This window comes from Ammospiza caudacuta, chromosome 3, assembly GCF_027887145.1.
Source record: "Ammospiza caudacuta isolate bAmmCau1 chromosome 3, bAmmCau1.pri, whole genome shotgun sequence".
Taxonomy (NCBI): Eukaryota; Metazoa; Chordata; class Aves; order Passeriformes; family Passerellidae; genus Ammospiza; species Ammospiza caudacuta.
Window position 1 is genome coordinate 86,337,020 of NC_080595.1, and position 27,891 is coordinate 86,364,910.

Consider the following 27,891-nt stretch of genomic DNA (forward strand, 5'->3'; position numbering starts at 1 on the left):
TGTTTATCTTTGTTGCTGTTTTTATGGGTTAGGGTATTTTTTAATTTATTTTTTCGCAATTCTGTCTAATTTTTTCAGGTTTTCACCTGCAAGATAGTGGTTGGGCAGCTGTAAGCACACTTTTTTTCCTCTAACATATACTCTTCAGGGAAAAAGCATTTTCTATTTAATACTATATTGTCCCTGTTTTTACACTTTTTCCCCCAAGTGTTTCTTTATGTTAAAATAAATGGTTATTTATTTCTTTTTGTAGGCTTCTAAACAACAATCAAATCAAAAGAATTCCTAGTGGGGCATTTGAAGATCTTGAAAATATGAAATATCTGTAAGTTAAATGAAATGTCACTTCACTGTGTTAACAGCTTCTTCAGTGAGAAAGTTCTAATCTGACATGGTGATATCTGACCCACTATATCAGGAGATAAACTGCACTGAAAGTCTGTGAAATGAATTTATGGGTGGGGGCAACTGTTTTTCTCTAAGTTATTGCTAATAAAAGACTGCTCTCTGCAGACAATCCATTTTAAAGGACTTACTAGTTGCTGTTTATTATATACAACTTATAATTTAAGAAGGGATACATTGAAAGGTGAAGGAAACCACCTCTTCAATTGTTCACTGAAACCTTCACACAGGTACTTTTTGTCTTTTGAAAAGTGATTCCAAAGTAGCTAGGCCAAAGGTTGTGTCAGCAGAAGCTTGTAACTTATCTAAGCTTATTAACTATCCCTAAATTTGTCACTGAATTCATAAGTGAAAAATTCAGTCAAACCCAAAATACCAGAGTATGTATATGATTTGCTGTTCCAGGTTTTCAGTCAGCCTGTATATTTTAAGCCTAACTTCTCTCATTTTTAACAAACATACCAAGGTTATTAATTATATGAATAAACAAAAGGTATCAAAATGTTATTTTTGTCTGTATAATAAACTAAAGCTGCATAGTTAGTTGTCATGGATTCTCAGCTCTAGTTTCTGGAGACGACCTTATGGATTGTCATTTAGAAAAGTTTCACTCCATTGTCTTGGAGTATTGATTGATGGTTACTTGAATGACATACAGAAGAAATAGGTCACATTGAGATTTCATTGCTTCGGAAACAATTCAGATGCTGAAATTTCCATGCAGTTTCCAAGAATACAGCCATAAGACCTCTAAGGAGGTGGGAGCAGGGAGAAAATCACATAAATTTGTGCAGACACATTTGCCTGTTTTTCCAAGTTGTGCTTGATAACGTTTCCTGCTCTCCTTTTTATGTGTATCGTCTTTCAGTAATGAAATTGTTTAATATCTACACAACAGGAGGGAAAAGACTATTGAACAGACTGTTGCCAATGAATGATTAAAGTCCATGATGATTGTATTTGTTACAAGAAATGTCTGCATGTAGTAGTATAGTACATAGGGTTTTACTATGTGAGGTTTGCTAAACTTCTTTCCATAGTCAGCAACTGTGCAAAGATTTTTCTTGACTCTTATTACTTTTTTGTTTTCATATGCTTGCCTATGCCTAGCTGTAGTAAACGTGAAATAAAGCTTAACAATGCAGAATGTTCAGTTCAATGAAAAAGTGAAAAAAAGATAACGGAACTCTGATTTGTTTTCATATACGTGTAGTAATGGCTGTCATTCTCTGTATTATTAAGAGGAAGATATTTTATTTTCCTGTTGTTCCCCAGGAAATTTAAATATAAAGTTCAGTGTGGTAATTTATTCAACTGCAGGGAGCTCTTTAAAACTGTCCTTTGTTTTGAAAAAATAAATGAAGGTGTTTTTTGCCTGTTTCAAGGGCTGTGACAATGTTTAAATTGAACAGCCTTAAAGTTAAAAAATTTCTGGTACTGGTCAGGTTATCAATACAGAAGACTTAGATGTAACAAATCAATACTGTTCAGCAGTTAAAGTTTCAGCTGAGTTACTGAATGCTAACTGTATTCTATTAAATGAAGGGAATAAATCAAAACATTTCTTTCCAAAAGGATTCACTGAAGTAGAAATCAGGGGGGAGAGATGGTGCAAATGTTAGAAATACTGCTCAGATTGTACTATTATGAAGTCAAATCACCTGGACAAGTTGAGATTTAGTATCATCTGGTCCTGTTGATATTTGCAAACCTAACTTGTACTGTCATGTTTCATAAAACTAGATCATTGATCCATGATGTTACTTCTGTTCTTATGACAACTTGTACTGGATTGCATGTGGTTCTGAAAATGTATAATTCCCTGACTAATTTTAAAAAACCTGTGATTTCTCAGTATCCCTGATTTAGCAAAATGTGAGTATATATAAATATAAAATCTATAACAATTAGTAAACATGCATATTTAAAACTAAAACCAGTCACAATTATATATTTTTATATAAAATATATAAAGTATATCACAGTGTATTTATTTTTTTTAAAGCCAGTCACTGAGAGATAGATGTTAAGATCTGTTCCTGTATGACTGCTGAAGATCAGCTATTGCACTTTCAAACAAAATTTTTTTCAACAGGATCTAAATCAGGATTTTCAGATGCTTCTTTGTACTATCCCTTTCTGAAGTTGAGCTTTTAGTTTCATGAGGAGTGTATGTTACCACAATTATCTGTATGAAGAACACATTTTGATGAAGAGTAATATTTTGTCAATTTTCTCTGCATTAAAAGTATTCATCACTGTAAAACTTGGTCTTTACATCATCAAAAGAAAACTGTGCACATAATTTTTTTACATTTTTTTAGGATCTTTTATTGTCTTGTTCTTTATGTAATTGAAATTCTGGCAATTACAAAGCAGTTTTGTGTGATTTTGCTGTGCTGTTTGTGGTAATAATTTGGTTTTGTATTAATATACTAAAGGTTGGAAAAAACGAAATATAATTATTGTTTTGTTGTGAAATCAAGAGGATACTTTTTTTTTCTTTTTCTTTTTCTTCTTCTTCTGATTCTCTGCTTTTCTGTCCATCTGTCTTTACTCCATATACTTCAGTGTTGGCAATAAAGCTCTTTAGTAAGCTTCCCAACCTTATAGTGTAGATGCAGGTAAATTTGTGGAAACATGATAGGATAATTCTTCCTAAGCCTAAAAGTCAACAGTTTATTTTCCAAGAGAGAAGATAGTTGGGAATTGAAAGTAGGCACATTATTACCATTGCAACATGTAGAATACTAGAAGATTTTGGAATCAGAAGTGGAAAAAATGAATGTGAGTTAAAAAAGGAAGAAGTCAGGAGGAGATAGGGAAAAATTTATAATACAGGTTAGCAATTAAAAACCTTTCCAGATAAGGAGAACATATATTGGACATTTACAGAGCAGTGAGCTAGAAGATAACATGAAGGAAGTGAAAGCAATAAAACTGGGGAATGAAATTTGTCAACAATGTTGTATATTGGCCTGGTATGAAATGCATAGATGAGGAAACAGACATTAAAGTATTACCATGAGCATATCGTAAATGGTAATTTGTAAGACTTATGAAGTGTGTCAGTTCCAGAAATGCGAACAGGGAGCATGCAAATTTTGTTTTGTGTCTGGTGAATGAAGTAATAATAGGAGAGGTTGTGTTTGAGATTAGGTCTCATTTCCTTCCATACCTTCTGCCACTCTTGCTGTCTTGGCCATGTTACTTGGTCCTCTGGGCACCTCCAGTGGTTCCAGAGCTCTTTTCTTTTCAATTCATGTTGCTGGTTCCACTCTTCTTCGTGTTCCTATGTACACCTGTCTTTGGGTGTCTATTTACTTGTGAGATTTAATGCTGCAATGCTTGTTTCTTTTTGCCTTTTCCCCCTCCAGTTCCAAACAAATATATCTGAATCTTACTTTCCCAGAATCACATGATTTTTAATATGGCCCATTAAAAAAAGAAAAAAAGAACCCCCCCAATAATATTCTCATAATCTAGCAGGCTTGTTAATTAAAGCTACTTTTTCTCCAAATTTTCTGGTAACTGATTACCTATTTGTTCATTTCTGAAGTATATGACAGTACCTCTGATCTCTAGCAGCCTTGCTTGCATTTCTGGAAAAAAAAATGCCTTTTTTTAAAAATTTCTAAAAATAGATATTAATAATTGTCCAAAAATAATTTAATGTCTTAATATATCCCTGTTCCGTTTCAATCCACTTTATTCATCTCCTGTAAAATTCTAATATTCAGTTCTGTAAGAGAGCCTTTAGGTAAATTAAATGATAAATCATTTTTTCCCTCATTGTACTACATTTGTTTTCTGATAATGTAACTGAGATAAATTTCGAGAATGTTTGTTAAAATTTAAGAATGTTTACAAAGCTTTACTTCTAAACACTGTATGTGCATGCTGCCATTTTAGAGGGACAAATTGTTTTTGTGAATGATACTTATTTGTACTTTGTATTCTGACATGTCTCTGTCCATTAGACAAATAATTATATGTCTTTCTTTCTGTTGTCCTCAGTGAAATAGCTACACAATTAAATGGAAGTTTCATTTGTCATAGGATGTGTAGCCTGAGGTTGCTGGGATTGAAGGGAGGATATGGTTGACTGAGGTTGGTTGAGTTTCCTGCAGCTGAAGGTTTTCTGGTCAGAATGGAAAAAGCTGTGATTTAAAGCTGAAAACACCAAATAAAGGCTCACTGCAGTGGCTTGGTGAGAACTCTAAAGGCTGCTCCCTTCCCTGCAGTATGCTGGTAAAAGCCTGCAGTACTACAGGCCTTATCCCAGTCTAATTCAACTCTGATTTTAACTCTCTGCCTCTTTCTGTCTGCAGAGAGTAAATAAAAGTTATATGAATGGTTGTGGTAAAACTTTTTAAAAAATCTGATGAATTCAGATTTTTTGAATAAAATTGTTGAAATGCCAGAAAGAGATGATTAACTGAGGGCAGTTTTCAAAACTGTCTAAGCCCACTTTGGTTCTCTGGTCTGACCAGAAGTACTGAGAAATAAGAGGGATTTCCACACTGCCAAGTGAAATTAAGTGTATTAAGATAAATAACTTCAGCTGATCAGTCCTCAAAATTTTCTGTGGAGTCAAAAGGTGTGTTTAAAATTCTCACAGGAAAATAAGATAGGAATTGAATATCAGAGAGGAAAATTAAGGAGAGAAAATCATAATGACTGTGATCCTCAAATGAATTGGTAAATCTGAGCCAAAACAAATATTTTAATACTCATGAAATATTTTTTTTCAAATAGAATAAAAACCAGTTCCACATAAAAAAGTCACTGTTTTCAAATTATTTTAAAAGTTTTTACAGTAATTTCACAAGACAGTAATTTTTTTTCTGGTTTTGAATATTTTAAAAACCTCAGAAATTTTTATTTCCATGCTACCTGCTCTTGGAAGAATTCTGCTTTTTTTTTCAGATGCATATCTATGTTAAAAAAGCACACAGAAATCTCTGTATATTAATGTGTTGGATTGTCAACAAGCAGTGCATTGGAAGTTAATTTAGATTCAAAGGAAGGATGCTACTCCTTATTGTTCCCCAAAGTTGTCATTAGTTTAATATCAAATACCTACAACTTCTTTCCTTGTTAGGGCCTATTGTGAAATGTTGCCCATTGTCACATCAGTGTAAAAACTGCCACCACCTCCAGCAGAGCCAGTATTTTTTCTTTTGCACCAAAAGGAGTTTGCAATATTTCCAGTAAGTTACTGAAGACTGTAATAGAAAACCCAAAACCACTACTAATAAGATGCCTGCTAATAAAGTCATTTGTGGTACAAAGTCTCTTCATCCCCTTTCCATAGAAACCCATGCCTGATTAACTGAGTTTCAAATCATTTGTCAAATAATTGTGAAAAAGTTCTTAACCACAAACCTGTGCCTATCCTAACACAAAAAGAGTGACTGACACTGAACCCCCAAAGTATTTTCATTTGCTGCCTCCATGCAGAAACTGCAGTCATCAGCCAAACTGATTTTTCTCCAATACCCCTTCACTAAACCATCCTTGCTGCTAAGAGCATGATGAACATGAGCACATACACTGATCCTTCCTGATTTATTTTAATTCCATAAAAAAGGTGTAGACAACACATATGATCATACTGATACTCTGCATGTGTATTTGTTTATATTGTTGAGTATCAATGGGGACCTAATGTCCATCTTCTGCACAGTGATAAAGCAAATATACAGTGCTGCTTTATGGATGTGATACCAGTATTATAACTTGTATTTTTTGTGAATATTCCAAAGGTGACACAGGCGGAGTTACAGAAATTTCTCACTGTTTGTTCTCCAAGTCCAGTAAAAGACCCACTCTCTCCTAATTTGAATATTTGTACCAGTATTCAGATGAGTATTTTAAAGAAATCAAGAAGCCATCCCTGGTGTGTTCTGGTAAAGGCACCTCTAATGCAATTCTGTCCCATTAAGTTGAACTTATTTTGACTTTTGGCAAACCAATCAAGACAAAGGGGACAAAAATCCAGTAAGTTGTGCTATGAGCACTGGAAAGCCCAAGTCCATCCGGGTGTGAGCCTCAGGGTCTTCAAGGCCCCAGACTTATGTCATTTGGGATGAAATCTCAAGGATGGAGTATTTTTATGTTTTTAGTTTTTGATCTGTATTTTTTTTTCTAATATGTAGTTGAAAAACTGTCTTCACGTGTCAACTTAATTCTTCTTTTCCACCTTCATGTAGCTCTTGTTTGTGTACTAATATTACTGATTGTTTCTTGTTTCAGCTATTTGTACAAGAATGAAATCCAGTCAATTGACAGGCAAGCATTTAAAGGACTTGCCTCTCTAGAACAACTGTAAGTGCCTTTTCTCTTCTGTGCTGTCATCTCCATGGTTCCCCTGCAGAGGAAAAGTGCACGCCTTGATCCATACATCCTACCTGCATGCTCTGCACGTCTACACCCCTGGGTTGGGCAGAAAGCCCCTTAATCATTTGCATGTGAAAAAACCACAATTGATCTCTGTGTCAAGTTCCTCATTTCTATGTGTGTCTTTTTTTTGTGATTTGCATTCCTGATGTCCCTATACATTGTTACATAGCTTTGACAAAGGAGAATTATTGTGGAAGATGTTGAAAACTAATGTGTTTTGCTTAGAGATAGATTCTGCTTTAATTTCTGCAGGTTTTTATTATATCTCACTTCCTTTCACTGCAGCAGTTACTTTGTTTTATACGGCATAACTAAAGTTGAATTAGCCTCTGCAAGTTCAACCCTGTTTTGTTATACTTTGAAACAAGAATAGTTTTTGAAATAAAAACCTTGCTATAATTTATATGTGTTAATCATTGCCATATACAGATACAGATGTTTAAAAAGTAGGAAAGTTCATCATTTGCAATGTAGATGTTTCAGTAATGTCCTCCAGACAGATTGATTAAAATCATACTTCTTTTCCTGGATAATGAAGAATAATTTCTAAAAAGAATGAAGAATACAGTCCTAAGCATGACAAAACCCAGTTGTATTGATTCCATTAAGTTCAACTATGTTTTGTTGTATAATCACTGTAGGAGAGACATTGAATTGCTGGCATGAGTCCAGAGAAGGGCAGTGAAGCGAGTGAAGGGGCTGGAGCACAAATCCTGTGAGGAGCAGCTGAGGGAGCTGGGCTTGTTTAGTCTGGGCAAAAGGAGCCTCAGTGGAGACCTCATTTCTCTCTACCACTGCTTGAAATGAGGTTATAGTGAGCAGGGGAGTGGTCTCTTCTCCCAGGTAACAAGTGATAGGAAAAGAGGAAATGGTCTCAAGTTGCGCCAGGAGAGGTTTAGATTGGTATTAGAAAAAATCTTTTCATGGAGAGGGTGGTAAAGCATGAAACAGGCTGCCATGGGAAGCAGTGGAGTCACACTTCCTGGAAGTGTTCAAGAAACGACTAGATATGGCACTTGAGGTCATGGTTTAGTGATGAACATGATAGTGGTGCTAGGTCGATGGTTAGACTTGAAAATCCTAAATGTCTTTTCTAGCCTTAACAATTCTATTACTCTATGATCAGAAAGCATTGCTTTACATTCATTGTGATAATGTTTAGAAAAAGGAAAAAAAAAGTAAACGTATAGTTGCTTCACAGTTTGACTACCAAATAACAGCAGCAAACTAATGAGTTTTGTAGTGTATAAATTGGGAGCTGAATATACATTTTTAAACTGATGAAAGATATCAGTGTATTACAAGTGTTCTCCATGTACCAGTTTCCTTCTTACTGTAAGCCTCTAATGGATATTAGTAGACACAGAGTATATATGAAATAAAATGACACTTTATATGGGTACAAAATCATAGATGCTCCTTTTAGAGTGCAATAGGCCTTTTGAAGGAGGAACTTCTATGTAAAACAGAAGTGTTAATTATAAAAAGTATTTAAATATGTATTTTTTCCTTAATGCCTTTCTATTCCTTCTCCTTTAACTCTAGAAATTATTACTGCACCATATTGTCAGCAACTGGTAGGGCTTACTTGCATGCTAATAGCAATATATAATTTCTGTGTAGAATTTGGAATACTGAGGCCCATTTATTGAATTACTAATATTTCCAAGAGAATGTTCTTCCCCATGCCACAGGCCTCATATGCTGCAAGTGGCAATATTTGTCCTTTTTTCTTGTGTTCTTTTTCCCTGTTGACCTATGTTATTACTGAAAAACATAAATCAGTTTGGGGAGTATTGACACCTTCTGAATGCTCTTTTCCACTATGTGGCAGTTAAGCCTCTCTGCCTACAGTGATATCACACTGTATCAGCTTAAGCTCAAACTTTTGAGACATCCACATTATTCAGTATGAAACTGAGGTTCAGGCTCGGGCTCGAGTCTCATCTCCAGCTGGGAAGATTGGCTATGGAGCCTGGCAGAGTCACTGCTCATTGCCTGCCCGTGTGTCCTGTCAGCACCTGCAGCTGCTGGGAATGGGGGGCAGTGCCACCCCACTGCCTGCATCAGAGCTCAGTGCCTTTTAGAGCTCCTCTGCTCCTCTCCTGAACACAGAGCTTGCCAGGAGGGAAAATGGGACTACATGAAGCCAGTAGCAGGCACAGAAATAAATTCAATGGAGAGTAAGCTTTGAGATTTTTAGTTTAGGAGAGATTTGGCATTTATGCATCTTCAGCATAAAAATATGTTCTGACTCTACAAGGTCTGTTTTATCACATTAGCTTTGGAGAAAAACTGCTGACAAGACAAGAGTTACCCTTGGCAAACAAGTTTCTAAGTGTCCTAATTTCAGTTTTGAACTGTATTGACAGTATTAACTCAATGTTTCTGCATTTGAGGTCTCTGTGGCTGCAAGTTATTGAACACATTTTGCTACTGGTTGTGTTAACTCAGCCAAATGCTGTTCTCAGTGCTCAGCAGAGTTCTCAGAAGTCGACACTGATGACCACATTTCAGGGAATGAGTTGCTTCACAGCTATTTCTTCTACTCCAGTGAAGCAGAATTCAACTGATTGTTGCCTTTTAAAAAATATCTGATCAGTAAAGCAAATATATTTTTGGTGATTGTTGTTGTTACCCAAAACTAAATGTAGTTAAATGTAACTAAATTACACTAACTAAAACCTAAATGTACTGTTGCATGTATAAGGGACAAACCCCCCCAAAGTATTTACTGCAGCTGGCAGGTTCCTCCTTAAACCTCTGAAGCAGAATTCTTAGCTGCTGATGTAGTCAAAATAGCTTTTCCTTTGGAAATTTCTACCATGAAAATAAGCTCTTTGAATCAGATCTTGAAACCTGTTTGTGCTAGGGTAAATTCTGAAGAAAAATGGGCAGTTTTAGGTGCTTGAACACACTGAGCCATACATATTTCGTCAGCTAACTTTTTACCTGTGGCTGGGCATGAAGGGAGAGTGTTGATGAAAAGTAGCTGCGTAGTACCCGTTTAGACACTGTTAAATCTGCAAGACATATGTTTGGGTCTGGCACAGAGAGCAGAGAGCTGCAGGAAACTTGTATTTTTTCAGAGCAGCAGCCGGAAGGCAGACAGAGCACCCGAAAGGCAAGGAGGGCTGCCTCTGTGTGCCTGGGCTTAGGCAGCTGCTCTGTGCCTCTGTGCCTGGGCTTGACCACTGAATCCCACCTGAAATGGCAAAATACCCTGCTGGGGAGGTCATGAGCTTGGATCTCAAGATATAGCTCTAAATGGAGTCCATTTCCAGATGTGTATACATTGCTTTCCTTCCAAATATCTGTCACATTTGTGAGATCTCAGCTTATGAGTTGTATGTATCAGGGACAAAAAGTGTACTCCACTATTTAACTAGCAGCATCCCCAAATATTAATGGAATTATTTAAATCTGTTTATCTAATCCTAGTTATGCATTTTCTTGTAACTTTCATATTAATATACTAATTTTGTTCTTTATAAGCCGTTACTAGTTATGCTGTAGTTTATGTACATGTACATGTAGTTTATGTACATGTACATATTTTGAGAGAATTAATAGACAAAAACCTTAACTAACATATAGTGATACAGTTTGTTATATTAAGTCTATTTAATTCAATTCAGTTTTCAGTATTTTTGAAGTGTTGCTATTTATTTTCTTGTTTTATACTACAAGTTCCTGATTTTTGCATGACTCTATGTCAGATATTAGTTAATTAGTTAATAAACAAACAAAGGAACCCAAGAGGTATGACAGGGGTGTTGAGAAGTTAATCCTTATTATTCTACAATAAGATTAGCTAGGCACAATGAACTGGAAACAGATACTTGTCTAGCCTTATTTTAAAAGTCTTCAGTGAGGATTCCATAATCTCCTTAAGTATCCTGTTCCAGAATTTTATATCATTATCACAACATACATTTAAATATTTTTCCTTGTGGTTTAAGGCTGCTACTTGTAGTCCCTGAGCAGGGAAAGCTCATTGATAAATATGGAACATATATGTTTGGTCATTCTTATTCAAATAATCAAAAGGGCAAACATGCTGTTTAAATATTCAGAACATAGATTATACTCAGCTAATGAGTATTTCCCCAAAGATGTGATGATGCTATTAGTAAAAGAACTACTGGCATATTTAATAAAAGTTCTCACCTACAAAAAATTCAAAGCTACATAAGATATAATCCAAAATTTAATGCTGTGAAAAATGTCACTGGGACTGAATTTTACAGTAATTTTTTGTCCTATGAGATTAAGAATAAGAAATCTATACCATGCTAATTTGATAAAATCTTTATCTTCCTCTTGAGGTGTTTTATTTGGACTTTTTTTCCCTATAGGTATTTCCTTTCCTTCTATTTAATTCTTGATAGTGTTTTTAGAATTAAAAAGGACAGATATGTTGGTATTTAAAAATCACTCTTGCATGCTTTTTCTTTCAATTTCATTCTGAAAGTCTTTTTAATATCTAATTTATTACATGGTACTACTATTTTTAATGCTTTGTACTCTGAACATAAAAGATGCCTATTAATATATGCTAGTGTGAGATTATTTCCTGAATATTGTTACCTTTCGAGTGAATTTTAAATCCAAGGAATTAACATATTAATTAAAATATTAAAATACCTTTACAAAACTTTAATGTGGTATGTGGAATAAAATAATAGAAGTGATAAACCTAAGTGATAAAACGGGATTAAAGTGTAGGTCATAATGCCAAGGATTTTTATATTCTCTTTACTGTAGACTTAAAATGCAATCTGGTTTCTGCATCTAATTACAAATTATTTTGGCCAGATATTGAATACCTTGTTCTGTTAATAAATTGCATGATAAATTGCTCAGGGTCTTTTTTAGATCATAATTTAAAGACCTGCAAAGCCCAGCTAATTTGTGTAGCCCAACTACTATGAAGCAGTTAAGAGTATTTTCTAGCCGGATTTCACGATTTGATTTTTTTGAGCTACTTTAGACAGTGTGATATCTGATGAGGTAAAGTTAGCTATTAAAATGTTCTTCAGCACCTGAATTATTGTATCTGCAATGGTGTGAGCTTGTAAACAAGGCAAGGTTTGTAACAGAAATATTTTTTTTAAATTTGTTTGGAAAAACAAGGTGACTTTTCAGGCACATATTGATTACATCTGTAATTCTAATAATGAGTGCTAAACAGCTATTATGGGCTGGAGCTTTGAGGTTTGCAATGTATATACTACTTAAACTATGTGAGAGAGGTATTCTTTCTTTTTCTCTCTTTCTAATTTCGACCTGATTTGTGGCCCTGAAGAAGGGGTTGTGTGACTCAATGTATCTGCTTTTACCAATGTTATTTTTGTTCAAATAGGAGATGCCTACAAATCTTGCCTTGTCGATGCCAACAAAGTACAGGAGATTAATTTATTCGGAATATTAAGAGATGTGTTTGTGAGGTGCTCATGAGGCATAAAAATGCAAGAAGAATTAAAAAAGTTAAAAAGGAAAAATATCACTGCTGCCTGCAAAAGAATTAGTGTTTATAAATTTTTTCCAAAACAAAAGCTGCTTCAGTGATAACAAACCCTATCTGTAGTTGTGCCTGGTTGTTCCCTTTTTACTCTTTCATTGCAGTGATCCCCACCTTGCCTTGCCCCCTCCCAAATGCTGCTGACCCTGGAAGGTGGATGAGCAGAGCCCTGGCTCTGGGCAAGCAGGGCCTGCCCACCTCATGGCTGGGCCATGCCCAGTCCTTGTCCTGCCAGTCCTTCCTCACTGAGGTCTCTCCTCTCTCTGCTGGCAAATCAAATGAATCTTGCAGGAAATATCTGCCTTTGAGATCTGTCTTTTTAATGCAGAAGAAATCGCCCTGTATTTTTAAAGGGAACATGAAAACTGGCGATCCCAGCAAGGTGATGCAGTTCTTGGTTCTTCATGCTAACAAGACCATGCTCTCTGCTCAGGACACTCTGTGGCGTTGCACTGGCAGTAGGCAGGCGTGATACCTCGATGTGCTTGATCAAGCCCGTGCTGATTTATTGGCTTTTTCTGTGGTCCCCATTCGCGTGACACCCTGATGTGCTTGATCAGGCCCCTGCTGATTTATTGGCTTTTTCTGTGCTCCCCATTCCCGTGACACCCTGATGTGCTTGATCAGGCCCCTGCTGATTTATTGGCTTTTTCTGTGCTCCCCATTCCCGTGACACCCTGATGTGCTTGATCAGGCCCCTGCTGATTTATTGGCTTTTTCTGTGCTCCCCATTCCCGTGACACCCTGATGTGCTTGATCAGGCCCCTGCTGATTTATTGGCTTTTTCTGTGGTCCCCATTCGCGTGACACCCTGATGTGCTTGATCAGGCCCCTGCTGATTTATTGGCTTTTTCTGTGCTCCCCATTCACTGCTCCCTGGCATCGCTCGCTGGCTCGCGCTTGTCCTGGGCAGCTGCCAGGCACGAGCCTGGCTCCCCCTGCACGCGCCTTCCAGGCTCCCTGCAAGGCTTGGCTGGATCCACCGCTGCTCCCGCTTTTCCCTCTGCACAGCCACCACCCGGCTCAGCACGGGCAAATCCCCATGTCCTCCTTGGCCTTGTCGTGCTGAGGGATTGATGTTTCAGGAGATACTGAGCTCGGAGTTGTTCTCACTGTTTTTAAAGGACAGGCTTTTTGTTCTTCAGACCGCAGTGATTTCTATATAAACACATTCTCCAGAGGTTCCTGAGTTTGTCAGAGGTCAAATACCAAACTTAAAGGGTTTTGAATACATTTGGATATAATCAAGATCCAAAGTTTATAAATCATTTTCACAGTTTCTTGTGCCAGTCTTATCCATACATCTTGTATTCTCATCTGCAAGGTTCAGGGGTAGCTCTACAAAATAGTAGATGCTGGAATGATCTGCCTTTGCAGTCCATTTTCACAATAGTTACAGGTTAATAGTCTGGTTAATTGTCTTGTTGTGTTAACTTTGTCAATTTTACAGCATTAACAGCTGCCTAGATTTATTGTTGTGTAATGTTCATAGCTTGGCATAAGCATCAAGAGAGCTCAAACAGCACCAGTTGGTATGAAGCCCTTTGTCTAAAGTCAAATTAGTGAAACTTGAGTTTATATTACAAATTTGGTTTTGAGAACATTTAGAGATTTAAATGCCACTGTTCATGGACTAGAGAAGATGATTTCTCAGTATCTTTTGAAATTTTCACTCATGGAAATGAAAACATTTGGCCACAAAAAATGTTATTGTGCTGGAAACTGTAAATGTTTTCTAAATAACCTCTAACATTTTTCCTATTAAAAATAATAATTTTCTTTTTTTGATAAATTGTTTCAAGCATGCATACAATGAACATCAGAGTTGGCAAAATAGCATTCAAAGTATTATCTTCAAAATCTCCACAGCAATGTTTGGACTTTTTTGCTTATATACACACACTCTCAATATAGTGATCTGCAAATACGTCTTTGTTTGTCATGTCTTCTATTTCTCAGATTCAAGTATGAGATTCAGATGGTAACCGAAAAAAGCTGCTACATCACTATGGCCATTTAGATCTGTAAACATTATGGAAATAATAAGTTCTTTAAAATATTTCACCAAGAAAATGGTTTCAGTATTTTTCTTTTTGTTTAACATATTTTCAGGTATCTGCACTTTAATCAAATAGAAACGTTGGAACCTGAATCCTTTACTCATCTTCCAAAACTTGAAAGGCTGTAAGTTTGTTTTTCTTGGGGTAAGAGTCAGAAGACAGCTTGCTTCCTTCTTTGAATTAAATCAAGCATTTTAAACTAAAATAAAATATTTTTATCATTGCCATAGATGGTTTTGAATAATTTTTTTTTTAACTGTAACTACTACATAGTCTTTCCAAGAGCACTTTGGTGAGGCTGACCTTAGAGGTATGCAGAAGTGAGCGTTGCCTGTGGTTTATTTTTCTTTTGCAAAACTACTTCCCAAAGATCTGTTATCAATGTTTGGCCTAAAATAAATGTTATGAATGAAGAATGAGACTATTTATTTAGGACCTTTTTAATTTCTAATTTGAAAGCTTATGAACTCCCTTCCTTGTAGTTATTTATGGCTTCTTTTTCCCCACATGGACATATCCAAGTACACCTTGGAGGCCACTTAAAAAATACCAGACAATGAGTTGCTGAACAGGTTCATTTTTTTTTTTTAATTTTCTTAGATTAATTTCTCTTGAAAACCTTCCAGAAATATGTAAATGAAATAAATGCATCACAAAATCTGAATTATTACATGCATATTTCTGTGTTTTAACAGGTTTTTGCATAACAACAGAATAGCTCATTTGATTCCTGGAACATTTAGTCACTTAGAATCTATGAAGAGACTGTAAGTAAATTGAATTATTATTGAACTAATGAAATCTTAAATAACCCAATTAGAATAATTAGACTGTATCTTCTCTGCAATATTTATCTTCTTTGCAAATGCCTTTCATGGTGCAATTGTTTTAAATATTAATTTTTTTCCTAACTGTGCTCCAGTTGTTTATGTGCATAGATTGAGAACATTGTTTTATATCTATTTTCTTTAGTTACTGACTGAAGTTTATTTCCTATACTGGTATTATTTGTAATCATTGTTTTATAGACTAAATAATGTACATAGATTGTCCTTTGGGCAGTAAAAATAACACACATTCTTCTAATAAAAACTGCCAGAATGCCTATAAGCAAGCAACCATCAGCTGTATTGCCTGTTGGCCGTTGTCTGTATTCCCAGATAAAGGCATTGCTCCATTTACAGAACCATGTTGATCCTAGCAAAAGATGGCTGAGGCTTGCTCACAGAGCTGTGGCTGCTCCTTGTTTTGTGCAGGCGCTTGGACTCCAATGCTCTCCACTGCGACTGCGAGATCCTGTGGCTGGCGGAGCTGCTCAAGACGTACGCGGAGTCGGGCAACGCTCAGGCGGCTGCCACCTGCGAGTATCCGCGCAGGATCCAGGGCAGATCGGTGGCCACAATAACACCAGAGGAATTGAACTGTGGTGGGTTTGCCGCTTCCTGATGGCTTATTTTTAATGCACTGCATGTATCTAAAGTGTATTTTTTGGGGGAGTAAGAATTTGTTGTTCTGTTTATTAACACTGACCACCTCTGGATAATATTGGTTATTTCTAGAAATCTCTCCGCATTCCTTTTCTGGTTTTGTGTGCTTTGTCGCAGACATCTTTTCATTAAAATACTTTCTGAGAGTTTTTCCTGCTGAAGCTGAGAAGTTTCAGCAACAAATGTAAACAATAGTTATCTGCTGCTGTGGAATGCAACAGGTGCGTCTGTGATTGGTCTCCTGTGGGTGTTTGGATTTACTGATGACTCATGGCAGAGCTGCTCTTTCTCTCTGTCGGGACACAGATCTTTGTTATTCATTCTTTTCTATTCTTAGCTTAGCTAGCCTTCTGAGAACTTTTCCTTCTATTTCTTTTTAGTATAGTTATGATGTAGTATATATATCATAAAATAATAAATCAAGCCTTCTGAACATAGAATCAACATTCTCGCCTCTCTCTCACCCTGAAAACCCTTGTGACCACCGTCACAGTGCTTCTGACAGGATTGATTGCTTTTACCCTTCAGCCTATCTTTAATGAAACACATATAAACATGCTTGAAATTTCCCCTTGAAGAATGAAAGGTGATTATCCTGAGGGAGTTTATTTTTCCCCTTTATATTTCAGTTCTGATCATAACAGGATTGTCAGCTAGGGTCTATGATGTTGCATTAATATTATTTGGTGTCGTTTATTCCCTCCTATATGAGGGAAAGGAAAGAAAGAAGCTTTACTGAATTGCCCCTGATGACACAGTTCTGGCCTATAAAATTTTTGTTGATGTAGGAATTGGGGTTGGGCCACTAAATTTCTTTTTACTCAGCTATAATTAATAGGAGTACCCCACACAAGCTCTGAAATCCTCTGCCACTGAGGATTAATGGAAAAGCACTTTTGTATTACTTTTGTTTGTGTATATTCCTTCACCCTAGAGGTGCAAAAACTTGGCACCCTATGACTTTGCCCAGTACCTCTTGTGTTCTGAAATCAAAATGCAGATTTCTCATCAAGCTATGGGCATTTGCCTGCCCACTCACACAATGAAGCCAAAGTATAAAATAAGTAAATTATCCTTCTGGTTATGTGTTGGATATAATTCTGATCAAGAGAACTATGACCATAAGCATCTACAAGGTTCTTGAAAAAGATAGTACAAAGGGAATTTGATGCAAGAATAATGCGCATGGCATCCTACCAGCTCTTTGCACTTCTAAGGAGCCTGAATATGGAAACTGCAGGAAGCAAGCTGTACAAATTATTCTGTGAGGCAGGTTAGGCACTGATACTTATCTGGAGGAAGTTATTTTAAATGGCACTTGTGCTTGCTGCTTTAAAGTTTTTCCTTCATAGGCAATTTGAATCTCTGTTCAAATAAATAAAACAGCTGTTTTAGAACCTGATACAAATTTGCACAATCTATTTCCAGTCTGCTGGAAAGGTCCTAAGGAACAATGAAGGAGGTCAGAAATCCCACAGTCACTTTTGCACAGGGAAAAGTGCATTTAATCCTGACTAAGCATATACATATTTAGTCATACATATAAAGTCAAAACATTTGTGAAAAATATTTTTTGCAAGATGTGTGGAAATATTTTTATTTACCAGTTTTTAGTAGTTTTTAAATAAGTAAGAGTTCCTTGTATGTTTTATTGTTGATATAGAGAGGCCAAGAATTACATCAGAGCCTCAGGATGTGGACGTTACCTCAGGGAATACAGTGTACTTCACTTGCAGGGCTGAAGGCAATCCTAAACCAGAAATTATCTGGCTTCGAAACAAGTAAGTTTGAAAGAGGAAGAGAGAAACTTGTTGTAATTACATTTGCCTGTGTATGTGTGCATTTCTGGGTGTATGTCCATGTGCTATATATGGTAATAAATGAAATAGTTACAGCAAAAACATACTATAATTAAAATAAGCATATGAAGTAATGATGGCCCATAGCTTTTTATTAATATTTTTAAACATTTAAAAGCTGGTAACTAGAAAGTATTTTTACTGTAGTGCAATTTGTAAGATCTTCAGCTGTAGTTTACCTGCAAAGCTGCTCACAGTTGTAACAGTAAATCATTTATATCTAAGTACCAGGACTTGTGGACATGTTGTATGTACAGTCCATGGATTACTTAGCATTTGCATATGTTTTGGAGTGGAGCAAAAGATACCTTAAGGACTCCAGCTGGATACAATTAAAGTTTCAGAGAATTCTTTCTGGAACCCTAGCTCCTGAGAGGTATCTTCCCTCCAAGGTTGAGCTCTGTCCCAGGAGAGGAGAGAGACATCTGTTTCCAGCCTCCTCAAACCAGTACATGGAGGGCAGGCAAGTCTTTAGATCATAAGATTGCAGTGTAATTCAGGTTGGTGGAGGTCTCCCAGGTTAGAGGAGGTCTCCAGTGCAGCCTTCTGCTCAAAGCAGGATTATAGAGGTTGCTTTATCCAGATGGGTCTTAAAAGCCTCTAAGGATGGAGATAGCACAAGGGTCTGGGCAAGCTACTGCATTCCTTTCCTTCACCACTTAGAAGACGGGAGAGGGTTCTGTAGAGGATGACTGTCTTTACACAGCCCAAGGGCCATCCTGCTGCAGAGTGGCTGCTCAGGCTGTGCCCAGAGCCTGGCTCCCTCCAGCTGCGCTGGGCACAGCACAGCTGAACCAGCCTTGTGCCAGCACATCACCCCCTTAAACTGGTGTGAGCTTACAATGGACACGTGAACTGTGAGTTTACCATCAGTAAATTAGACTTTGGTTTAATAATGCTCTTATACAAACCTGACCTGGAACATAAATTCCCTTACAGTTTCTATAAAGCATTTTAATTAGTCAGTGGCAGATGAAATAGCATGGTTTAGAGTCCTGGTTCTATATCTTTCTGCTGATGTCAGTGAGAACCCCTAGTGCAGCAAAGGCACAGCATTTATGGAGTATGTCAAGAACAGAGCCTTGAACTTGAATGGTATAATTATTTCTTTAAAATTTTCTCTGGCTCAAGTATTTATAATACACAAAGAAAACGTATTCAGAATACACATATGAGTTTTAAGAAGAAATTTGAGCTTGGGGTGAGAGATTATTGACTCTGGCTTGTTTCCTGGCTGCATGAATGAGAGCAGAGCTGTTTGCAAGGTAGTTGAATATGGCAAGATTTCAGTCAAAAGCCATCAGCCTGTTGGGCAGTATGTTGAATAGATCAGTAGGCTGGGCTTTGTGCATAAAAGGCATGATCTCATCCCTCCTCTGTGCTTTCTTCATCATGTAGTGAGGGGTGGACTGTGAAGAAGTTCCTTTAATAAAACCCCCTAAGACTTCTTAGGTTACATCACAGAAACTTTTCATCCATGACCTAACCTGAAGACCTGACCTTAACTTATATTTTAAACCAGTACAAAGTATAATCAAGTTCATTAGTGCTTCTTGAACAATCCAGGCAGACCTTGGCGCAAAGATGGTTTTATAGCAACTAACTTCTCTCCTAGCAGAAAGTATCTTGAATATGAACTTGCATGACATACTTCCAGTAGAAACAATTTTAATTGTTTTGCTACCTAGAACAGCCTTTTAAAGACCAGGTATGTGTATTGTTCACTGTTTTTTTTTTCCCCTGTAAGCTATTCCTCATAAATTTATTTTAACTTTTCATTTTGAAGATGCATTACTTGCATAAGCAAAACAGTTTCATGATTTGTTTTTCCTCTTCTTCTCTTTAGGAGAAAATATAAAGTTCCATTATTTTTAACAAAGTAAAAGGTTTTTTTCCCCACAAGTTATTTTGGGTAATTTATCTCCTGGGTTTTATTATTTGGCAGTTTTCTGCACTTTTGTGATTTAAAGGTTTAACTCTAGCAGATCCTTTTCTTCTCAGTAATGAGCTCAGTATGAAAGAAGATTCCCGTCTAAACTTGCTAGATGATGGCACGTTGATGATTCAGAATACTCAAGAAACAGACCAAGGCATTTACCAGTGCATGGCAAAAAATGTGGCTGGAGAAGTGAAAACTCAGGAAGTTACTCTTAGATACTTTGAGTCTCCAGGTAAAGAACATTAAGTTTGAATTTTACATTCAGATAGACAGTTGTTTTGATAATAAGATTGCTAAAAAATAAAATGCTTTGGCGTTTGATATGTAGATTTGTTGGGCTTGGACGTCTTAAGACCTAGATCATGAAGATATCCTTAGAACAAAAATACAACTCAGCTGGTTAATTAATATGTTTATTGTAGTAAGCAATTTTTATAATAGTCTTGTAGGCTGTAGAAGGGTTAGGAGAAGAGGCTTTGCATTGCAACATTTCTCAATGCAGTAACATTCCTTCTGGATACCAAAAACCACAAGCTGCTGATCAAGCCATTCATGGAAGCTTCATCACACCCTGTGCAGCCATCCTTGCTCAAGAACCTTTTAGCTCTGTCTAGCCAAGGCCTCATGTTTTCAAGGACTAAATTCCATGCCAGGACTGTAATGTTTTTAAAACGTGGTCTTTGCTGTGAGAACATTTTGTTTTGACACACAGCACCAGGTAAACTTAAAATGTCACTGCAAATTACTCATGTACTTGAGAAAGGTTACTTAAAATGTGGCTTAATCAGTTTTGGCTTTTGTGCACTTACAGCAATTTTTAGCCTGTTTGTGTTTTGGGTCTCAATGTCCATGACTCTGAAGAGACCTTTATAAACATCAGCATAGGAGAGCAAAATGTTTGAAAATTGTTTTAATGGGAGTCGAGAAAAAAACTTCAGAGCAATTATGAGCTTTTGTTTTTATCTATTGGTATCTGCAGTTAGATTAGACTTAAAGCAAGGCGCAGAGTTTGCACCAAGATTAGAGGTATCCTAGAGCCTATTAAAGCTCTAGGATAACTGGGTGTCCCGAGTTATAGACTATGTTTGTCTAAATTAGAGCTGTGCAAGCTTGAAGCTGTATTTAGGCATTGCTGTTTCCTCACAGCCAGGCCAAGTTTTGTGATTCACCCGCAAAACACCGAAGTGCTGGTTGGAGAGAGCGTTACCTTGGAATGCAGTGCAACTGGGCACCCTCAGCCACGAATTACCTGGACCAAAGGCGACAGAACCCCTCTACCAAATGACCCTCGTGTCACCATAACTCCCTCAGGAGGACTTTACATACAGAATGTGAAGCAGGAGGACAGTGGCGAGTACACCTGTTTTGCAACTAACACCGTAGATAACATCCACGCCACTGCATACATCATAGTCCAAGGTAAATAATGTTAAACTGGGAGAGACATACTACTTGAAATTGTGTGGATTTGTCTTGTCTTCTGAGTTGACCGAGCCAAACTTGAAACATAAGAGTTTTTACTTCTAATTGGACTATTGTAGTTCATGGGGAAGCTGCTATACATTTCACACAGAGTAAGATATTACTTACTATTTCCATGAAAATTATGTTTTGGTGATTATTATCAGAAGGTTAATGTTTTCAAATGTTAATGTTTTGTTTGCATGGAGGAACAAACAAGCATTGTCAAATTTTTGAATGATTAAATATTTTCTGTAACAGGCAGAAATGCTGGAGATTAGAATTTGTGCCTGGAGAACTAGAAATGGAGTTTTGAATACAGATCTGTGCCACTTTTCTGTTGTAGACACTTCAAGGAATGTGGAAACAGTTTGATAGAAGCTATCATTCTGCCAGCTGAGGCATTAGCACAGCTTTTCTGCAAAGCAAAAGTCAAAGTACTCTAACTCGTGATTGCAATAATTTTGATATTGCATGTCAATAATGTGATTATAAAGTATTTGAGATCAACTATCAGAAGTCTCCTGTGTATATAGATAATATTTTTTGCAAACACTTTCATGCTGGAACTTTTATTTACAAAATACTTTAAGTAACCTTTAAATTTGTTTGCTTCTGTTCTCATGTTAAAATCTTTAGTTGGCAAATAGTTAAGATTGCAAATACCTTTTTAATGAGTTCTAAAGCTATACAAAACAACTTCTCTGTGTGGTTTGTTCATTTATTACCAGTGGATCATTGCATTTTGAGAGCTGAATACATACTTTTCACACAGTGAGTAGTTAGTGTGCAGCGTTACTGCCAAATCTGCCCCACGCTCCACTCTCTGCTTTCATGGAAGAAAACAATCAGCTCAAGAAGGTTTTGATTACATTACTTTTTCTTCACAATTTAACTGGGAAGTTTTGAGAGAAAGAGAAGATAATATTATTAATCCAGGGAAGATTCTATGTTTGATTCTACAAGTTTTACTGCACCTCTTATTTTGGATCTGTTGCAGTAGATCCCACATGCCTTCACTGATATCAGGGCTGGGTTGTGAGAGAGATGTTCCTTTTGCACAAGTGGCTGCCCTAACTCTCTTCTCTCTGGCGGTCACAATATAAAGAATTACATTAGCATCTGTCTTCCCACCAATATGAGCTATTTCAACTTACACAGGAAATAGTATGCAATTTATTCATGCATTTTTCAGTTGTCTTTTTGAAATGGCTTTATTTCCTCTTCTGTAGCTCTACCTCAGTTTACTGTCACCCCACAAGACAAAACAGTGATCGAGGGACAAACCGTTGACTTCCCTTGTGAAGCACAAGGTTATCCCCAGCCAGTTATTGCCTGGACTAAAGGAGGTAAGTGTGTTCTATTCTTACTTTTAAACTACCAGGATAGTCTAGCAGCCATATTGGAATCACTTCTTTACTGAAAGGAGCTGCATGTATTTGTTTAGATGCTTCAGTCTCTGAAGGAAACAGAGTTAATCTCTTTCTCCTTTAGCTGGGTAAGGCAGGGTATCTCACAGGAGCATTTTTCATTATTAGCATTTTTCATTATTAGGTAAAAAAGAGTCACTAAAGTATGTGTTCATAATAGATTCCTAATAATAAATGTTTAAGAAATATGAGGCAAATTACATGTAGCAGTATGTATCACTGCTGTTGTAGTGCAGAAGAAATGGAGATGGCTGTCATTAACTGGAGGTCTGAAATTAGGTGGGATGTGCTCTCTTCAGAAACCAGAACTGTCCAGCTTGTACTGTACCAGCGTCTCTGTCACTTAATGCACATTGACAGAAACAACGGGTGCACTCTGCTGACTATTTTATCAAGTTATGGCTCTAAAGGCATTAAGCCACATCTATCAGGAAGAAATATTTTAGTGGATGTTTTATCAGTAACTAAAATAAGTAAAAGTTCCGTTTGATTTGAGTGAAAAAACTCTAGCGAGCTAAATAACTCTTAGGAAATTCTAAATTCTCATACATAAAGCAGATTCTTAACAAATTGATCATCATTTTGATGCTGGTAATGTCCCTGCTTCTCTCTCTGCTTAGAGTGCTCCAATCAAATGAAATGTTCAGAAAGAAAGGATAGGGTATAGACAGTGATGTAAATCCATTTTTCTTATATTACATTTTTTTCAGGACCATGTCTATACTTCTGTAGATTATCTAGGCCTAGGCCAATGAGATAAATTGTGTCTTACACACATGGCAATAATATGATATGAGCACTAACACATGTTGGTGTTTTTATACCTTCTCATTTGGATGCTTTAGCATGCTCCTTAAAGAAAAATATTTATTTCTACCACAAACAGAGAAGAAGTAAGAATTATGATTGTGTGTATATGCATAACGTGTTTGCTTTTCATGTTTATCTTCTTAGAAGTAAAGGTTTCAGACTTATTTTCTTGTTTGTTTTGTTTTTGATTTTTTTTTTTTAATTTTAAGAAACTTTAAAATTTTCCAGTGTTTTATCAAATTTGAAACCTGGGTTTCCCTTTCTTGGACACAAAGGAAAAATTCTTTGTTGCTATAAAGAGCAAATGGTGTTGCTGTGTGTTTCAGGAGGCCAGTTGTCTGTTGACAGAAGACATTTAGTTCTCTCCACTGGGACGCTGAGGATTTCCAGGGTTGCTCTGCATGACCAGGGACAGTATGAATGCCAAGCTGTCAACATCATCGGATCCCAGCGCATCGTTGTGTACCTGACTGTACAGCCCAGAGGTACAGCCCATGCACATACAGCTGCTGGGAAGGAAAAAAAGAAAAAGGAGAAATATTTAAGCTTACACGAAAATACACAGTACCATGTGTGATTTTTTTCTGAGTGTGTCTCCTTGTAGATCCCAGCTGGTTTCCAACAAATAACATGTCTGGACATTTACCAGTATTTGTGCAGGGTATCATTCCTTTAGAACAGTCTGTGTTCTGGGAAAGAGGTTTATCTGATTTACTTTTTTTTTTTGTAAGAAGTGGAGGTTTGCTTTGAGGATGACAGTATTCCTATGCATTGGAAAATATTTTATGTTGTGAAAAGTCTAGTTTACAAAGAGGGTCTATAATATTAGTCAAGTGGTGTTATTAACATAATGTTTCATGTCCAGAAACAGAACACTTTCTTTTACAGAAGCAGAATGAACTTCACTAAGAAAAGTCATTCTTTGTACTGAAAATAAAACTGACACAAAAGAAAGTCCTAAAACACCAACTCCAAACTCCATTTTTATGCTTTTTTTCAATTAAACTCTAAGTAAGTTACTTCTAGGATAAATTAAAATCATATTACCATTCATAATTTATTTAAGTACTTTGATGTTTAACTGAATTCAAGGAGATAAAACATGGAATTCAAAACATTTCTTTTTACTGACCTAACTTAAAACTGTGTATTAGTAAAAGGGGCTCAAATGAGCCTAGAAGTTTGTCAGAAAAAAAAAAACTATTGATTTTTCTTAGTTAAGAGAAGTATTAGGAGATAGATTAATCAAAATTGACATTTTTTTAACCTATATAAAATGTTGATTAAGATAATATAAAACAAGTATCAGTTTTAAAAATTTTTATAGCTTTCTAGCAGTGTTAAATTTCACTGGACTTGAGTAAAGTTTAATAAAACAATTTTTGTGCAACTTTGGTTGCAAAATTCAGTCAGATAGTAAATGCAAGATTAAAGGCTGAATATGTATCATGAAATTGGAGCTCTCCACAGATTATTTGCAATGCTGTTTTCAATTGTGCAAGAAGAGAAATTTTCTTCTTTTGGGCTTCTAACAAAAGGGCTGTTCATCTGAGGAATGTTTAGTCATTGGTCACTGTGGTTAAGTCAGTGTTAATAAACACAGATTAATGGTCCAGGTCTGTTTGCTGGCATGACTCAGCTCATATCCACACAGCCAGACTCTCCTACCTCCCAGTGCTGGACACCTGTCTCTGGATGCCTTATTTGAACTGGTTTCTGGTCCTTTAGAGGCATTTATCTACAGTTTAACAGTCGGGCTAGATTTGGTTGGTAATATAAATGACTGCAATGGCACCACATACTTCTCCGTAAAAGCACAGCCTCCAACCTCTCCCACTCCCCCCCATATATCAGTATCATGACATGAGTAACATAGCAGTGTATGTTACAGGAGAAATAGCATTCTTAATGTCTTCATAATCTTGTATGTGCTTCTTATGGTGATATCTGAGTGCCAGGCATCAGTTTGGATTTGAAAAAATTACAGTTTAAAAGCACATTAATTTTATTCACGGTGGATTTAGGTAACAGTGTACTCTGTCCTTAGAATTGAAGGTGATTTTTTGATGTTTTAAGGGCTGAGGCTCATAGGTGTCATGGAGGTAGGAGCTATGTCAAGACTCAGTGCCTCAGCAAGTCAAGCTGAGAGACTCACTTGATTGAGTTGTAGAAGACTTTGCTTTTGTCATCTGAGAAAGTGCAGTTATCGCTACAAAAAAAAAATTAAAACAGCAAAAAAATAAAGATGACAAGTTAATGCAGTATTCATTCTGATGATTTTGTACAGGTTTAGCTATTAACAGAAATTATTTTCAGAGTTCTAAATTAATGGAACTTAAGTGGTTTTGACAACTACTAGCCTATTATGTTAGAAGTTTAGAGTACTTTAAAATCATCCTGAAGGAGACATCACAAATAAGGTCATAGATTCATTAAGTTTGGAAAAGACCTTTCATGAAGTCCAACTGTCAATGTAGCACTACCACCATGTTAACCATTAAACCATGTCCCTAAGTGCCATATCCACACTTTTTTTGAACACTTGCAGGGATGGTCACTCTGCAATTTCCCTGGACAATCTGTTCCAGTGCTTGACAGCCCTTTCTATGCAAAAATTTTTCCCTATATCTAATCTAAAGCTCCTCTGGTGGAACTTAGGGGCATTTCATCTTGTCCTGTCACTTGTTACCAGCCCTTCTCTGGACATGCTCCAGCACTGCAATGTCTTATATATAGTGAGAGGCTGAAAGCTGGACACGAGACTCGAGGTGTGACCTCAGCAGTGCTGAGTACAGGGGGACAATCCCTGCCCTGGTCCTGCTGGCCACACTCTTGCTGATACAGGCCAGGATGCTGTTGGCTCTCTTGGCCACCTGGGCACACTCTGGCTCATGTTCAGCTGCTTCAACCAGCACCCTCAGGTTCTTTTCCATGGGGCAGCTTTCCAGCCGCCCTGTCCCCAGCCTGCAGCACTGCAGGGGTTGTTGTGACCCAAGGGCAGGACCTGGCTCTTGGCCTGATTGTACCTCATACAATTGGCCTCAGCCCATTTATTCAGCCTGTCCAGCTCCCTCTGTAGAGTCTTTCTACTCTCCAGCAGATCAACACCCCCGCCCAACTTAGTGTTGTCAATGACCTTGCTTAGGGTGCACTTCATCTCCTCAGCTAATGATGAAAATATTTAACAGGGCTGGCCCCAGTACTGAGCCCTGGGGAACACCACTTGTTACTGGCCACCAACTGGATGTAATTCCATTCACTACTATCTCTGGGCCTGACCATCCAGCCAGTTTTTTATCCAGCAAAGAATATACATCCACACCATGGGAAGTTAGTTTCTTCAAAGAGAATTTAATCCCTAAAACAAAGTTATAAGCAACTAAAAGCCTGCAGGTAGAATCATGTAATAGATTAAGAAATGTTCAGTAACTGATAAAACCAGAGTGCTGACCTATTTTTTGATTGTCTTTTGCACAAGTTGTATTTCATAATATATCAGTGTATCATTTGGCTTTTTTAGTGACTCCTGTATTTGCCAGTGTTCCCAGTGACATGACAGTGGAGGTGGGCACAAATGTGCAGATCCCATGCAGTGCTCAAGGAGAGCCAGAGCCAGTCATTACATGGAATAAGGTACTAAATATTACATAATATGCATGTAGTACATATTACGTAATACATAGTTATTGCAAAAAGGCAATGGCCTTTCCATCTCTTCATAATTAATTATTGAAAGTGCACATTGCCAAATTATTGCTTCCTATGGTGTCTGAAAACATTTCCTGAAGTTCAGTCAGTAAGTATTTAATACAGAGCATGCATATAGATACTAAACTTGAATTTTATATAGATAAATTTACATATGTAGTTATGCAAATTACTGTGCAGACCAGCTAAAATTCATAATGTATACCTTAAAAGGTCTGTATTTAGTGACAGTTCTTTGTGAATAGCCTACTAATTTTCACACTTTCAATGATATTATTGATATAAAACAATAAGAAATGGTGTATTGGAGCCATTTGATACTGCTGTGTTGAGACCAATCAGGACAGGCTTTGGTAACTTTCTGGTAACCTCTTTGTGGCTTTGATTTCCATTCATGTAATAATTTCTATATCAAACTACAGAGTATTAGCAGAGTTACCAGTGAATTAATGAGTTGCTGATATTGATATTCATTTTTTCTGATTATGTTCTTCAATTAGTGAATATTAGAAATTTAATGAACCTTGAATAGCTTCTAAATATGTAGCACATGAAGAACTGATATACATCAAGCTCTTGAGATCTGTTTCAGTTGGTTAATTTTGAGAAAAATAAAATATGTGTGTTTTCTCAAGTGGTGTTATCTTGTATTTGGGTCATAGATCTTATGTGGTGAATGCCTATTAAAATACTTTGGTTTGTAATAGTGAGTAATTTTAGAAGTAAAGAAATATAATGTACATTCTAGAAGTACATGTGATTTTTCTATATAAGCCTGTTTAAAACTATCTGACTGTGACTTT

General features: G+C 36.7%; 1 protein-coding gene across 1 annotated transcript in view; it reads left to right on the top strand.

Moving 5' to 3' along the window:
* Nucleotides 1–27,891, top strand: part of PXDN (peroxidasin) — an 81,794-nt gene that overhangs the window by 25,783 nt on the left and 28,120 nt on the right. The window contains exons 3-13 of the mRNA XM_058801765.1: nt 254–325; nt 6,664–6,735; nt 14,447–14,518; nt 15,090–15,161; nt 15,651–15,820; nt 17,545–17,662; nt 19,742–19,911; nt 20,826–21,098; nt 22,373–22,489; nt 23,707–23,865; nt 26,901–27,013. Of these exons, the coding sequence (XP_058657748.1) occupies nt 254–325; nt 6,664–6,735; nt 14,447–14,518; nt 15,090–15,161; nt 15,651–15,820; nt 17,545–17,662; nt 19,742–19,911; nt 20,826–21,098; nt 22,373–22,489; nt 23,707–23,865; nt 26,901–27,013 (1,408 nt within the window). The remainder of the gene's footprint in view (nt 1–253; nt 326–6,663; nt 6,736–14,446; nt 14,519–15,089; nt 15,162–15,650; nt 15,821–17,544; nt 17,663–19,741; nt 19,912–20,825; nt 21,099–22,372; nt 22,490–23,706; nt 23,866–26,900; nt 27,014–27,891) is intronic.